The following is a 14,892-nucleotide window of genomic DNA, read 5'->3' on the forward strand; positions in this document are numbered from 1 at the left end:
TTACGTCATCCAACCTTATCAGATAAGAGCGTTGGTATTTTTATCTAACGTACAACTTCAACGCAAATGACTGGCCACCGTGAACTTGACATCTCGATTCCAAGTCGCAGCTACACAGAATCACATATAAACTCTGTCTCCACCAGACCGCGTGATGAGGAACTTATAGAGAGGGGTGATGCTATCTCTCCAACGAGGGCATCCATTGTTCGGATGTTGGCTCTCCTGTGTGCATGTTCTCTCAGCGTTGGTAGTCACTAGTGCGTTTTTCTTCCATTCTTCCGTTCCCTCCACATATTCCTAATATCTACTGTGCCCCATCTTACAGTGCGTCATACACACTAGGGCCACTGAAATCTCGACTGGCGCGAGAGATTAACACATCCAACACGGAATTTAGTCTGCTGATTTCTGCATTCAGTTTAAACAGTACATGGACACCTCTAGTCGGGGGTCTGATGGCGAGTAAACTTGGTACAACGCTCACTAGTATCATTGCTACTGGTGTTATTTTTTTTGGTATGTATTATTTGTTCATGCTACCCACTTTCTCATCCCTGTCTAGGTCAGGTTTTGCTACTGGTTGGTGACATAAAAGGAGATGTTCGATTGATGGCATTTGGGCTGTTCGTGTTTGGATTTGGAGTCAGTCCTCTTGCGGTTGTACAGGAGTCCATTATCGTGCGATTCTTTAAATCGCACGGGCTCGGTGTCTCAATGGCACTGGGTCTTGTAGCTGGCAAATTGGCGTCATTTATTTCAGCGCGAACTTCACTCCCGCTTGCGGAGCGTTTTGGGCGCCACGCACCATTCTACGCGTCCACATTCCTAGCTGCTCTTTCCCTTTTCATCAACCTGGTCTACATGGCATCCTCAAAGTGGCTTATACGGGGTTCTGGCACTGTCTTGCTAGAGGCTTCCGAGATTCGAAGTGAGGCCAGGCGCCGCTCACTGTATGATATCTCCGAGGCTCGTGCGCTGGAAAAAGTTGCAAAAAAACGCCACATCAGGTTCAAAGATATTCCAAAGCTTGGGGATATCTTCTGGGCGTGCGTGACGAGATTAGAACTCACGACTTATACTGATCTTTCGCAGCTACATAGGGCTAAACATCCTCTGTGGCACTATATGGGCCCCTTTCACCCATTTGGCAGCGTGAGTCTGCATACCAGGACATCTTTCGTGACTCATAACGTCCTTTGTGCGACTTTTCTTTAGCAACATTTTTGAAAAGAGATATGGATTGACGGAGAACGCTGCTAGTACACAAGCTTCCTACCTTCTGGCTGGGAGCATACTCTTGTATCCCGCCGTAAGCGCATTTCATATTGCTCCATAATCTTGACCGACACCAAGTTAGACCGGATTCATAGTAGACCGGATGAAGCATCCACAGGCTGTACTTCGCATGTTCATGCTGTCATCTGTATTGACGTTGCTTGGATACGCATGGCTTGTTCTTCCGCCAGCATGGACGGGAACGCCTTCCCCTGCAATTGCTGCCATTGCGACTGGCATTGGCTTCTCCCCTTGTAAGTTAGCGTTGCACTTTTTAACCATCATTCATGCGACGTGTTCTAGTACTCCTTGTGGTCTTGGTCCCTCAGCTGGTCCCGTTTAAGTTTGTATCAACTACTCTGGGTGTCCACAAAAGCGTAAGTGGTTTATTCTGTCTAGTGTCCTTATCTGAGCTACGAGCTTGACGTTTCAGATGGAACAAACAGGGGCGACGATTTTCCAAACCATAGCTGGCCTTGTTTTGGATGGTGCATCCCCCCATCAACGAGCCCCAAAAGGCGACCAGTACACAACCCAGCAGTTGTTGAACGTGTTTTTCGGTTTTAATGTTTTGCAACTACTAGGTATTATCGGTCTATCGCATCTTGATCATCGACGAAGGCAAGCAGCAGAGACTCTTGAGAACGCGGTCGGGGATGAAGAAGATGTCGAACGTGAATTAGAAGAAGAGTCGACCTTCACCGGGGGCGAAGGAGATATCCTGGCTTCTGAAATCGGACCATTGTCTTCTCCAGACCCAAGAAAGCCTCTACTCGGTCGCCGGCCCAGAGCAGATTCTAGGGCCAGTTATTTCCCTTCTTCTTGTCCTTCTCAAGGGGTTCGCGGATACTCGGAGATAAGGAGGGGTCGGATTTTTGTGTGTCTTTGCGCCATGCTTATTGGCAGTGCTTGGGTATTGTTTTTGAGCACTGCATGGTTGAGGCTCCGATCGAGATAGCAAAGATAGTTATAAGAGTTCACATGCACATGACTAGTGTTTAGATACTTGTTATCAGGAATAAGATTCTCCAGCGTCCTGAGCCACTATCTACGCGCACTCATTAACCAGTGTCCACAAGGCACTCCGACAGTTTCATCCGAGGTGTCTGATGTTGCAGAGTCATCAAGAAAATCAGGGAGTAGTGTGACAGACGTTGCGAAAGTTGGAGATGGGAAACTCTCGTTTTCGGCACGCTTGGCGGGTAATTTTTTCCTCCATAACTCGATCATTTCCCAGGTGAGGGCCGGATCCTTTGGCTTTTTAAAAAGAACATCTGGACCGTGTGGCTCGTCCACTCCCCTATCTGAAACATCGAGCGCTACCGCGCCCGCGGCTCCAGCCGAGGACGCCGGTTCTGCTCAACATGTGAGTTCAACTGATGAAGACACAACGTATTATATGTTTCACCATCACTCGTCCCGCTCCAGCTCGATAAGGAAGTAGCGATTTCTAGCTCTTTTTCCGGTTCGGCGATTGGTGGCTCGGATTCATCATCCGAGAAGATATTGTGAACAGGTTCCGCAACCTGTTGACTGGCTTAGCTCAGTTATTCCTAATAAGAATATTTCAACGCCAACCTCCACCGGTTGTACAAAACCACCAGGGGCGCGGAGAGCCGAGCCGAGCCAATATAACAACGCATGCATAACGGTCGGAGAGCGTGATTGGGCGTCTATAACGGGAGAAATGAATGCTGTCGTCCAACCTATCAAGCCATGATAAATCCCTTTCTTTGATCTCGCTTGGGGCAGATCTTACCGCGTGAAAACATACCAAAAGCCCACTGTTGGTATGAAGTCAGAATGAAGAATGGCGTTTGATTGTGAACGCAGGTGTCCCATAACTAAAGGATTTCTTCAGACTCTGGGAAATGTACATTATGTGCACTTACCTTCCCCCAAAGGCGTTCCTTTCCACGTAACGGGCGCGTAGTACCTTCAGGAAGCTACCAAATATGTTCCGTATTCACGGCTCAAGTATTCCAAGCACGTACCGATTTGAGTTGAGTGAATTGCCACATGAATTCGTCGGTCAATATCCAAGGAGGTTGGCAGGCGACAACTACAGATAAGTCATGTATATCGGGGTGATCTTGGTTGACATCCGTCCAGTGAAATTTCTTGAAATTATCGTCATCGCAGCTGTGATCATCAAGCGTCACAAACTTCCAATCTTTCGTTGCAGGAAACATGATATGAAAAACTCGTTGAACTGTTTGGAAGGGGAAATTGTCCAGCCAATCACACACTCTGATAATAACGAGGTTAAATAAACCTCGTGTTCCAGGTAATTGTTTACATACCGATTGAGATCCGATGCTGCAGGAAGCAGCAGTTCTGGAACATTGAATCTATGTGAGGAGCGTACTGTAAACCGCTCGCCTGTTTTCCGGTCCTCGTCGTACAGACAGAGCGAGCGATTTGGAACATGCTCCTCGATCCCTGTAGATGGTAAGGGTTTAGCTCACGAAGCTTCGTGTTAACGGCAAGCCTACAATCATTAACAAGTTCATCAAATGCGGAATCCAGGAAAACTATGTTAGCAAGGTTTCGATGTCGTCGGCGAACAGTAAGCGTTTTTCTGCGGCTCTTGTATCCCTGTTGAAACATCAACTCTGGTTTGTGCATGAGCTTCAGTCGGGGTAGAATAGCGTCCTTAAGGTAGCCTTGCAAGTCGTCTGTTGCTCTGTAAGACATATTGACCTCACAGCAAATATACGTGGGGGGGATGTTGGCACGGCCCTTTGAGGATAGCAAACATTATATATCAACACGTCGCTGAAAAACCTCGATACAGGCTGGAGTAATACAACGATTAACAACAACAAGAAGCGCATGAGGAAACAAGGAATCGCATAGCAATTGGCAAATCACCGCGTGAAGGGTCGCCTAAATCAGGCTGCTAGCATAATCCGATATACAACGGCAATACCCGAATACCATCCTCCAGTCGTCAAACAAGACGTCGTAGTCGCCCCCGAGTCAAGACCCTCAAGAGGTATGTTTCTGTGTTGTTGTTGTATGCAGCTATGCTGGAAGAGATCTGCATTGCTGTCAGAAACTCTAGTTTGGAGAAATTGGAATGGAAATCGATGGATGCTTTTGTCTTGATTGGATGTATGTTGACCTGCCGAGTCACTAATCATCTTGCATTGCAGCCTGCAACATGGGCGCATACAAATACATCAGCGAGTTGTACAGAAAAAAGCAGTCCGATGTGCTGCGTTTTCTCCTCCGTGTCCGGTGAGTCCTGATGCCTGTGATACATTAACGACGAAAGTTGCTGAATTCGTATTCTAGATGCTGGGAGTACCGCCAATTGAAAGTTGTTCATCGTGCATCTCGCCCTTCTCGCCCTGACAAGGCTCGTCGCTTGGGATACAAGGCCAAGCAGGGCTACGTTATCTACCGCATCCGCGTCCGTCGTGGTAACCGCAAAAAGCCAGTTCCAAAGGGTAAGCTACTGACCGACACGCCCCTTCGATATAAACCCAATTCATCTTTCAGGTGCCACCAATGGCAAGCCTGTCCGCCAGGGTGTCAACCACTTGAAGCCCCAGCGCAGTCTTAGGAGTACCGCCGAGGAACGTGTTGGAAGGCGTTGCGGAAACCTGCGAGTCCTGAACTCGTACTGGGTAAACCAGGACGGCGTTTACAAATATTTCGAAGTCATCCTTGTGGATCCCAACCACAAAGCTGTAAGCCCGAGGTTTTTTCTGTCTGTTATGTTTACGAGGACGAATTATGGTGTAGATTCGCCGGGATCCCCGTATCAACTGGATTGCCAAGCCAGTGCACAAACGCCGCGAAGCCCGTGGTCTCACCAGCGTTGGGAAACAGGTTCGTTCATCACTCATGGTCCTCGGGGTTTTTTCTGATGTTCGTTGCAGAACAGGGGATTGGGCAAGGGCCATCGTCACAACCACGCTCCTGCTCGCTCAACCTGGAAAAAGCACAACACTCTCTCTCTTCGTCGTTACCGCTGATTTACTTGCGTATTTTCTGTTGTTCTGCCATTACGTTACTTCATGCACGCTATGCTTTGTATGCCATGAAGCTTCGCCAAAAGGATATCATGTGCTCCTATATCACCACTGAAAGAAAGCCAGCAAGTATGATATGAAAACGTTCACCTTATAAGTTGAGCGAAATCTGACTTCCCCCCCGCCTTTTTGTATGCGATGCATTAGATGTAGGGATGCACGAACTGGTGGAATAGGATTTTGATGGATCGATGCAAATACCAGGCCATATCGACCGCCAAGCTATACCAGTGTTCCAGGTTCTAAACTGCATCTAAGTAAGATGATTGTGCTTATGTTGGTTGTTTTAAATTAGCTTGTTGTTGATAAATCATCATCACCCCATGTCAGATTATTATAAGTTAGTGATCTAGCATCTACCATGACAGTCTTCATTCACGGCGTCAACATCAACATCATTAATGGGCCCGGGCGATAAAAAAGGAAATAGCACCCAGTCTACTGTCTATCTCAGTACAGGTGGCAACAGTGATTCGTGCCTATGCTATCATTGCTTTCTGAGTACGAGGGTCTGGGACTCTGTATTGTGAGGTGCACATTGATAACTTCTGCTAGATATTACTGCACTGCTGATGAGTCGCATTGCAGTCACAGTTCCTACCATTTTCAGATTTCAAGGTTTGGGATTTAGCGCTTAGCAGCTGCGCAGCACTAGTGGCTTGGAATTGGTCTCATGATTCGTTTCGAGTTGTGTGTTCTCCGAATCTATGGAGGTCCCTTGCCTTCGCAATGGGGTCCTCTTTTTGCTGGTCAAATCCTCACCGTCCGCGTCCCCACGAGACCTGAGTGAGGACAAGTAGAGCCTACTTATTCTGCATTTGGCTTTTCTTCAAAGTGATACGATTGGCTTTTATTGTCCGCGACTGACACCGAAACTCACAGCCTGACATGATTCCGACCCTGCTCCATTCTTTGTTCCTATTCCAAAACAGTTTGAGTCTGTTTGACCACTGGATCTCAAAACGAATGTGGTACGCTGAACTCCCTTGGCAGAGGTCAAGATCTCGATTGCCGCTCGTCAAGCCTATCTTCGAAGTCATTGATAACTAAGGATCCGACTTTCTTTCTTTACAACCCCCACTAGCGCCTACTCAGCGCTCAGCCTCCAATCGCTCGTTAACTTCAAGTTTCTCGACAAGTCCCCGTCCAGAAAGTCGCACTGAACCATATGGTTTGGCAACAGGATATATCCCGTCATCGTCTATGTTTCTAGGAAGACTGGTCTTTGCTAAGCTTGATCCCTTTGTATCCTATATGTAGTACTGTCAAACTCCATCCTAAGTATACTCCATGTTGCACAGTGCAAATCCCCGCATACGGAAAATAGTAGCATTCAAGCCACCGCTACACCTTGCTCAAGCCGCTCACAGTAGATGATCCGTCGTGGTCACCCGTCTGTTATTGTTGCAAACAGTGTTGGCAATGAGATTTGGGTAGAGAATGAGTGTGGCATTGATGAACTACAGACTCGGAATTCGCGTGGACTTTCAGTGATGATGATCTTTTAAGGGAACTTTTGGGCTGTGTGAGCTCTGCATAATTAACCTTGAGGCCATCATGCCATCGTGCCGCATCCGCAATTGCCAACTGGCATCTCACGGCATGTAACTACTTAAGCCGGTCACCCGTTCGCGTTATCATTTGATGTGGAACAAAAAATTTAGTGATGTGAAAGACATTCGCCTCGTGCCACTGTGAGAGCCTCGTAGCTGCGGTAATTCATTTCGCTGGCACATCCAAGCCACATCTACAAATTTATTCGAGCTACGCAGTGGCAACTGCTAATGTTAATTGTGTTCGGACGCGCACCTTAAATCCCTGGCAGTTCGTCTTCTTTGAATTGCATTCTTCCTCCCGAGCATGCTGAAACTTCATTATGCAATTATTTGCCTATTATACGGACATCTTTCGGAGACCATGGCCTTCCCAAGCATTCTCAGTAACATTAATTGGATGGCCGGAGTTGAGTCGCCAGACAGCTTTGAATGGCCACAGATCACAATACCGACGAAGAGAGAAACCGCGCCCAATGGATCCACTATAATCTGGGTCATTCAAGATACCTATGAGGGCAGTACTTTTTTCGAGTAAGTGTCTCGTCCAGATCATCAATCGATACTGGTAACTGACGGGCTGCAGTACATTTGACTTCTACACTGGTCCAGATCCTACAAAGTAATGTTTGGTTTAATTTTCGGGGTACTCAACACTCACTGATAATTGTTCAGTGGTTTGGTGACGTGTGTGTCTATCTGTCGCACGGGATTCTTTCATTCTTAAGATTCAAAATAGTTTTGTTGACCAACAGACGGCATTCAACGACGGCTTAGCATATGTAACCTCCGACAATCAGGTCATCATGCGGGGCGACAATACAACTCAGCTAGCATATGGGGTTAACAGAAGCAGGTAAAAAAACACCAGTGCGCTGAGTGCGCCGAGACTAATCTGATCTCTTAGTGTCCGCATAGCAAGTCAGGCTCAGTACAATATGGGTCTCTTCATACTGGATCTAAACATGGCTCCATGGGGTTGCGGTGCGACAACTTTCTTCCAGTGCAGTGATGTCATTTAATTATTCCGATCAAGGTGTTTGGCCTGCATTCTGGCAAGTAATGCTACGCGAAGGTTGGATGATGAGTCTGACGATATAGCCAGGACGGTTGGGAATGGGCCATGGCCATATGTAAGCTTGGAATACCTTTGCGTTCCCACTCAATAATCTCTATTAAAGACCGGTGAAATAGACATCATTGAGGGTGTGCACGACAACGAATACAACCAAGTCACCTGGCATACTGCTCCTGGTAAGCGGATGTTCGCTAGCTACTTGCTCCACAACTCACGTAACTCTAGGTTGCAACTTAACCCAGAATACCAACTTCACTGGGACGATTGTGGTGCGTCCTGTCTTACCATGACGAGAGGTGGTGGATAATTGTTAAAGCAAACGAATGGCACGGATAACCTTCAATGCAATGCGTTCATCAACGACAACGCAGGGTGTGGCGTGACAGAATGGAGCCACGCATCATATGGCCCATTATTTGACGAGGCTAATGGCGGTGTCTTTGCTATGAAATGGGATGAAAACGGCATCGCAGTTTGTACGTTCGTGAACCTCACAGCACTGTGAGACTCTAGACCGTTTTATCCCACAGGGTCATTTTACCGCGCAGCTATTCCTCTGGACATTACACAAGGAGAACCAGATCCATCCAATTGGGGGTGAACCTGTTGCTGAACTGACCACCCAGTCGTGTAATATTACTAATTACTTCGTAAATCACTCGATCATATTTGGTGAGTATTTTGATGAAATTCATATCCTTATTGCTCACCGACAATGCAGACATCACGTTTTGTGGTGAGGCTTCATTACTGAGGTGCAGATTGAAGCAATTTATCAAAACTAACCAGGTGACTGGGCCGGCAACTCATACGCTACATCAAATTGTCCTGGCACGTGCGAGAGCATACTGATGGATCCGGCTAATTTTATTGTGAGATTCTATTGCTTTCTTGCATTTCTCTGTCTCAACTGGTCCTATAGAATGCCTCTTGGATCATCAACTCGCTCAGTGTCTACAAGCAGGCTTGGTGGCAAGACAGCGGCACGTCGAGTGCAACCCGAGCACATCCAATTACGAATTTAAAGACGATTGGTTGGATTATTTCCACAATAATATTCTTCCAAATCGTGCATGTCTCGCTTTAAGATGCTGGCTGTCCAAGCAGAGACGTTACGAACTATTAGACGAGCTATCGTGGACGATCAGCTGAGAGGAATACACTAGTGATACCACCTGTTGATAGATCTTGCACCCCTAAAATTTTCCTTATGACTCGCTTGCATTGATGATATGAGTGATATCAAAGAATCGGAGTACTCTAAAGTTTCAAGATCCTCAGAGATTCTGTCCCTATTGCCGCAGGGTCATGATCTACATGTGCAAAACATGCCCGTAGTGGAGTAATGCTCGCATGGCCTTTAGCGATGGCCCAACCATCTGAGCCAACTGGGAGAGAACCGACTGAAGGTGTAATGAGGGGTTGGAAATCAGGGGAGAATTTGAACACTAGCGTTGCAGGTTCATCTTTCGATATATCGCCTCCAGATTCGCTTTCTTGTGCGAGAAACTGTCCCGCCACGTCCGGGCCCTTGTTAGGGACGTCTTTCGTTGTGCTCGTAGCGTCAGGAGTCGATACTGCTTTAAAAAGTTGCCCGTATGAGTTACGCCACATGTGCGTCCAATGGACATCTATGCCCTTTGGATCAAGAAGTTCCTATTATCATGGGAACATTCACGTTATACATGTCGATTTCTCCGTTGCGCATTCCACCAACGTCTTTACCCCAGTTGTTCCATAGGTACTGGATGATCCGCCCAGAGAGGATATCTGCGGGTTCAAAAAGTTCGTTTGGGGTGGGATGGAGAACAGTGCCGTATGAAATTGCAATGGAACGGATCTGAGATAGCGCCGACGACATGGCGGCACCGATGGTTCCAGACGACATGGCGAAAGCGGCTGGGTAATCGTGATTTGTTCATAGAACGTTCAAACATAGCGAAGAGAAAGTACGAACCAGAGGAATTTCTGCCGAGGTTTGGCCCCGAGATCTTACATACCAATTTGGATTAGACTTCGAGAGTTATCACAAGGAGCAGTTGAAAGTACTGACCACAAGGTCTATTTTTCCGGGATATAGGTTATGAAGCGCGATGTTGGTGCAAGTCGCGGGGGTCTACGGAGTATACGCCATGAGCTTGCGTCAAGAATAGAAATCTTACTTACACCGCCCAGCAGTACCCACTCGGCAACTTCACCCTCATTTAAAGGACGCGAAGCTGATGATACCTCTCCCACCCCATCTTCAAGAGTCTTTCAATTACGGTGTAATTCTTATCACACCAAATCACTCACCGGGTTCCTTCGGATAGTAATACCTTCCTTTCGTGATTTCCTTGATGTGAAACGCTTTCCCTGCAAGAGGTGCATCAGCACGAGAGGTTGAACAGGAATGTTTAGGCTCACCGATCCACGATTTCTGGGAGCTTGGCACAACTACTTTCACTTCCCATCCTGGTTAAATGTTACTAAGTTGGACGCAAGCGTCTTCACGCATGTGGGTTTCACTGAAAGCTTACCGAGATTTGTCGTGAGATGACGATAAAGTCCATAGATGTATGGAGATTGTGGACCTGGTGGGCCGTCATCATTCTGTGGATTGACATAGGTTATAGTCAGTGAAAAATCTTGAGAAGGAAGAATAGGTACTTACGACGAGCAAAACTCTGGGAGACATGAGCTATGTAGTATATATATCAGGAATGATGATGAGATGACCCTTGTTGTCACCAGCGACGGCGATAGTGACGAGCGCCTGTGTGTAAGATCATCGATTCCCATAATTAAAATCCGTCCCCCATCTTGAACCACACAACTTTTTCTGTATCTTCGTTTTCGCTTCTGCTCCCGCCAGCCCTTCTTCAACGTTGGCCACAGCGATACTAGGCAACATCTTTAATCGAGGCTAATTCCTCAAGGGCTAGACTTAAGGCTAGGCTGAACTATCGTTATTTCCATTTACTAGACGTTGGCTCTACTGAGGCTCGCTTGAGCCGCTGTGTTCATGATTCACTGGTGATTCAGTACCTCTTAACGACTACCAGACATGACTACGCCAACGACGAACACAAGCCATTGTCTACCCGCCATACCATCCCTCCCACCAATTCAGATGCCCGGCGACACCGATAAAAATACTTACCTTGACCTGGGACATGATCCAATCGCACCTGTGTCTGCATCGTCCACATCCCCTCAGGCTCCTTTCTCCTCTACTTCATCTACTCTTGTTGTTCCTTGTAGAACTCCTTTCGATACAGGTTACTCCGGATTCTCATCCTCGACTTCAACCGACCCTTCGTCCCAATCCTTGCGCAAATCAGTCTCTGTTGACTCATTTGTTGGCTACGATAGGGAAACGTCACAGGGAACAAGTGGTTCACGAACTAATAGAGGCAACACTTACTCCACTTTCGAGGCGCCTAGGACACACAAACAGGACGGTCCATTACCCAGCGAGCCTACTCTTTCTCAACCGTCTATTCGCAGTCGCGGTGCGAGTGTGAGTGCGATGTGTCAGAGTCGTGATTCCGGCATAGAGCACGAGCGGGAGGCCGAGCGTTTCCAACGGCTGAAGCGACCAAGTGAAGGCAGACGGGGCTCTGTGAAAGGCAAAGATCACCTCCGAACAGCTCCCCGTCCAGGCGATCTCAATCTCCCTCCACGCATGCCCGTTCAGGTTATTGATGATACCCGCCGCTTGCATTCAACAACATCGCTTATTTCACTGCCTGTATGTAATCCTGCGCTGGCCAATCTTACGTCAGGGCGCGCAAGGAGTGACAGCCTTGGCTTGCAAACCACTACAGTTTCAGGTAGAAATCTATCGATTGATACCCTAAAGCCCTCTGTGAGCATTCGTCACACCCATTGAGCTCAATTTCTGATGTTGCGTGCCCAGCTTTTGTCCAAAGAAATAGCCATCGCAGTAGTCGGTTCATCCGGTTGTGGCAAGTCGACATTCATCTCGGAGGACGCTAAAGCCCACGGGGCATCGGACATCGAGGCACTATTTGCGTCGCCGAGTGGAACTTTTTCTTCCACTCCTTTCTGTTGTACGTTCATATTCAATACCCATCTCGTTTTATCTGACTGCAATCTCTCAAGACACGCGCCACTTTGACTGGGCGATACCACGCGATTTCCCCATGGTAATCTATGAGTTAGACATTGCAAAGGTCCTGCACGAATGCCTTCCACCCGTCAGTGGGGTTGTCGTGTGTTATGATGCTGCCAACAAGGCTTCGTTTTCTCCTGTGGAAGAGTTCCTCGGTATGTTGCATTTCTCGCCCCCGTGGTTTTTTTTTATCAATCATCTTCGAAAGGGCGGATACGACCGTTGAAGCTTTCGACTATAGCAGTGGCCTTGAAGACAGACTTGGATGTCGCTGTCGATCCGCGGGATTCTTCGAAACTGTTGGAAAACTACGAGGTCGGTCTGGTGCAGGTCGATCACTTGGGAGAAGCAGGGAGAGCTAGGATAAAGAAAGTGTTTAATTGGTTGACGGTATCTATCTTGCCAGGTCCTCGTGAGTCTACAGAGTGGTATCTGAGTGTGGTGTTAAACCTTGTCATTAACTTTCAGATGCTGATCTACGAAATCCCGCATCACCAGAAGTTCGCCACTCACCGTTTACTTGGGAAGCCCGAGCATCAGCATCATCAGCCACACCCACCGTCTCTTCCACAGCTTTTACGCAGACCGTGTCCCAAGACCATGGTAGCTCGTTGCGACATTCGCCCACTTCTACACTCCCATCATCTCCGCCGCCAATCGCCATCTCTCCAACGCGTGCCCGGTCAACTCCAGATCTCCTCTCGACACATGAGATGTCGAAATTACGAGAGTCGTCTGAGCGAAAGTTATCGAATGCTCGCAGTGTCACGAGCTTTGTTGGGTCGTCAAGCGCAAATTCCTCGTCGTTCAGCTCCTTTATTTCTGGGAGAGATGCTTCCTTGAATGTTACTGAGAACGGCCATTTTGATCATCCTGTAAGCAAAGAGAAGGAACCGTGGGTCGTTTGCAATCATCCGAAGTAGTGCTGCTAACTTCCTATTTACTTAGTCGCTCAGGGCAATATGCAACCCTGGAGGAGTTACTCGATAAATTACTATTCCTTGCTGTCAGCGGTGATGGTAAGCTTGCCCTTTTTGACTTGTTGGCACTACAAGATTCACAGCATCGATCGTAGATCCAACGTTTATCTCGCATTTCCTTCTTACATATCGAAGATTTGCAAGTCCTCGCAGTATTTTGTTGGCTATGCAGAAGCGAATGCGAGAACTCGACAATTTGACTGGGGATCCGATGTTTGCGAGCTACGCACAGATGAGGTATCATAATTTTGCGACATGAAAAGTTATCGTGCTAACATGCCGGCTGGTTTGAAGGATATGCCACCTACTTGAAACCTGGATCCGGACGTATCCACAAGACTTCGCCGTTCCAGGGGCCCCTGACGCCTTAAAAGCCCTGGTCAAATCGATCGTCGGGAAAACATATCTCCTACATTACGGTTCCGATTTCCTCCCGTTTGTTTCACATCTTCCTAACATCATAGACACGGATGCGGCCTGGGCGCTAAAATCCGAAAATCCTGTGGACGAGAGCGAGGACCCATACGTCATATCAGACGGAGAGGAGGAAACACTGGTTGTTGAGACCGAATCACCCTCTACGAGCCATTCGTCGGTGGCTCGCTCGAACGACAACCTTCCTAGTGCAGCGAGCGTCAGGGAACGCAAGTCAAGCTTGCCGCTTAGCGCGAAGATATTTTTACCAGTGAATTCGAGTCACAGCCAAGGAGACGCTCAAGATATGTCTCCGAAGGACCTCCTGGTCAAGCTAAGGAGTAATGCCCAGACTCTGGCTAACTTTGATTGCTCCGCGATTGCGGAGGAGATCACGCGAGTGGAAGCGAAGTTATTCATGGATATCGAGGTAAGCATTGGCTACTACTGCGATTGCCGTGATCGTGACGACCTTTTGCAGCCACGGCACTGGTTGCAATATACCCTCATACCCGGACGCAAAGACCCTGAGTTGGACTCAATATCTCGATTCAATGCTATCTCCAATCACCTCGCCGATTGGTAAGTCGCCGTGGGTGAGTGGCGCCAATGATAAAGATGGTTAATGGTTTCTCCAGGGTGGTATCCCTCATACTATGTCACGACAAACCGAGGCACCGCGCAAGACAAATAGAGCGATTCGTGGATATCGCGCACGAGCTCCGCGCATTAAACAATTACTCAGCACTGCGTGCTTTTGTCGCTGGAATCAACAACTCTACTTTCCAAGGCGATGAAACCATGGAGATTTTCAAAAACAAGACTCCGGATCACTACAAGAATCTCTTGTCTTGGGATGTTCTTCTTCAACATCGCGGAGCTCATCAGGCTTATCGTATGGCGCTCAAAAATACTAAAGGCGCTTGTATACCAGCACTGTAAGTGCGGTGATTTTCATGACAAATAGCTTGATTTTTACCTGTTATTAGGGAGGTCCATATGTCTGACCTTATCCGTGCCCATGAAGGAAACCCCAATGTCAATCTGGATGATCCTACAAAAATCCATTGGGGCAAATTTAATATGTTTGGTCGGTTTATTCAAACTACCACCCACTGCCAGATACAGTGCCAAACAAATCCGGATTATTGCCTACCGTCACGAGATCGATTACTGAAGGTCATATTTAACGAATATGTCATGTCGGAAGATGTGCGTCTTGATCCGAAAACTCCTACCCTCCCTTAATTAACTCTACGCAGATGCAAACATCTCGAATGGCGCCTCTTCCAGACTCAGATTTAGTTGAAGAACCCTTCCGCTCCACGCTGCCTCGAACAATGTCACGCGAACATTCAACATCCTCCCAGAGAGACGCAACAATTCTTCGCAGAATACTGCAACGGTGAAGATAGCCCCAGCATGTATC

General features: G+C 47.6%; 6 protein-coding genes across 6 annotated transcripts; 4 read left to right on the plus strand and 2 right to left on the minus strand.

Moving 5' to 3' along the window:
- Positions 1-44: 44 nt before the first annotated feature.
- On the plus strand, positions 45-2,279 carry DFJ58DRAFT_204265 (major facilitator superfamily domain-containing protein). Its single transcript, XM_041379231.1, has 8 exons — positions 45-260; positions 329-519; positions 566-1,049; positions 1,096-1,155; positions 1,219-1,312; positions 1,361-1,532; positions 1,582-1,655; positions 1,712-2,279. The coding sequence occupies exons 1-8, from the start codon at positions 67-69 to the stop codon at positions 2,234-2,236; spliced, it is 1,794 nt and encodes a 597-aa protein (XP_041246946.1). The 5' UTR covers positions 45-66; the 3' UTR covers positions 2,237-2,279.
- On the minus strand, positions 2,280-4,073 carry DFJ58DRAFT_204262 (uncharacterized protein). Its single transcript, XM_041379230.1, has 8 exons — positions 3,774-4,073; positions 3,582-3,720; positions 3,273-3,528; positions 3,171-3,224; positions 3,038-3,122; positions 2,857-2,984; positions 2,687-2,804; positions 2,280-2,633 (listed from the first exon to the last, which is right to left on the minus strand). Exons 1-8 carry the CDS (start codon positions 3,973-3,975, stop codon positions 2,323-2,325), a joined length of 1,293 nt encoding a protein of 430 aa, XP_041246947.1. The 5' UTR covers positions 3,976-4,073; the 3' UTR covers positions 2,280-2,322.
- A 71-nt stretch (positions 4,074-4,144) lies between these two features.
- On the plus strand, positions 4,145-5,552 carry DFJ58DRAFT_772951 (ribosomal protein L15e). The gene is made up of 5 exons (XM_041389278.1): positions 4,145-4,521; positions 4,579-4,733; positions 4,786-4,976; positions 5,032-5,118; positions 5,169-5,552. The coding sequence occupies exons 1-5, from the start codon at positions 4,445-4,447 to the stop codon at positions 5,262-5,264; spliced, it is 606 nt and encodes a 201-aa protein (XP_041246948.1). The 5' UTR covers positions 4,145-4,444; the 3' UTR covers positions 5,265-5,552.
- Positions 5,553-6,976: 1,424 nt separating this feature from the next.
- On the plus strand, positions 6,977-9,170 carry DFJ58DRAFT_772958 (glycoside hydrolase family 16 protein). The gene is made up of 11 exons (XM_041389279.1): positions 6,977-7,408; positions 7,461-7,496; positions 7,614-7,730; positions 7,782-7,877; positions 7,980-8,007; positions 8,056-8,128; positions 8,247-8,248; positions 8,269-8,436; positions 8,534-8,624; positions 8,742-8,824; positions 8,875-9,170. Exons 1-11 carry the CDS (start codon positions 7,182-7,184, stop codon positions 9,037-9,039), a joined length of 1,086 nt encoding a protein of 361 aa, XP_041246949.1. The 5' UTR covers positions 6,977-7,181; the 3' UTR covers positions 9,040-9,170.
- DFJ58DRAFT_772967 (sure-like protein) lies at positions 9,171-10,733 on the minus strand. Its single transcript, XM_041389280.1, has 8 exons — positions 10,606-10,733; positions 10,472-10,544; positions 10,359-10,406; positions 10,248-10,307; positions 10,119-10,195; positions 10,002-10,068; positions 9,631-9,851; positions 9,171-9,608 (listed from the first exon to the last, which is right to left on the minus strand). The coding sequence occupies exons 1-8, from the start codon at positions 10,627-10,629 to the stop codon at positions 9,213-9,215; spliced, it is 966 nt and encodes a 321-aa protein (XP_041246950.1). The 5' UTR covers positions 10,630-10,733; the 3' UTR covers positions 9,171-9,212.
- A 730-nt stretch (positions 10,734-11,463) lies between these two features.
- DFJ58DRAFT_715000 (ras guanine nucleotide exchange factor domain-containing protein) lies at positions 11,464-14,872 on the plus strand (the record flags this gene model as incomplete). Its single annotated transcript, XM_041384078.1, has 12 exons — positions 11,464-11,802; positions 11,854-12,007; positions 12,060-12,224; positions 12,278-12,481; positions 12,538-12,964; positions 13,018-13,088; positions 13,145-13,286; positions 13,344-13,893; positions 13,945-14,045; positions 14,102-14,401; positions 14,453-14,675; positions 14,726-14,872. 12 exons carry the CDS (start codon positions 11,464-11,466, stop codon positions 14,870-14,872), a joined length of 2,823 nt encoding a protein of 940 aa, XP_041246951.1.
- Between the last annotated feature and the right edge of the window lie 20 nt (positions 14,873-14,892).

This window comes from Suillus subalutaceus (genome assembly GCF_016647625.1).
Source record: "Suillus subalutaceus strain FC151 chromosome Unknown DFJ58scaffold_22, whole genome shotgun sequence".
NCBI lineage: Eukaryota > Fungi > Basidiomycota > Agaricomycetes > Boletales > Suillaceae > Suillus > Suillus subalutaceus.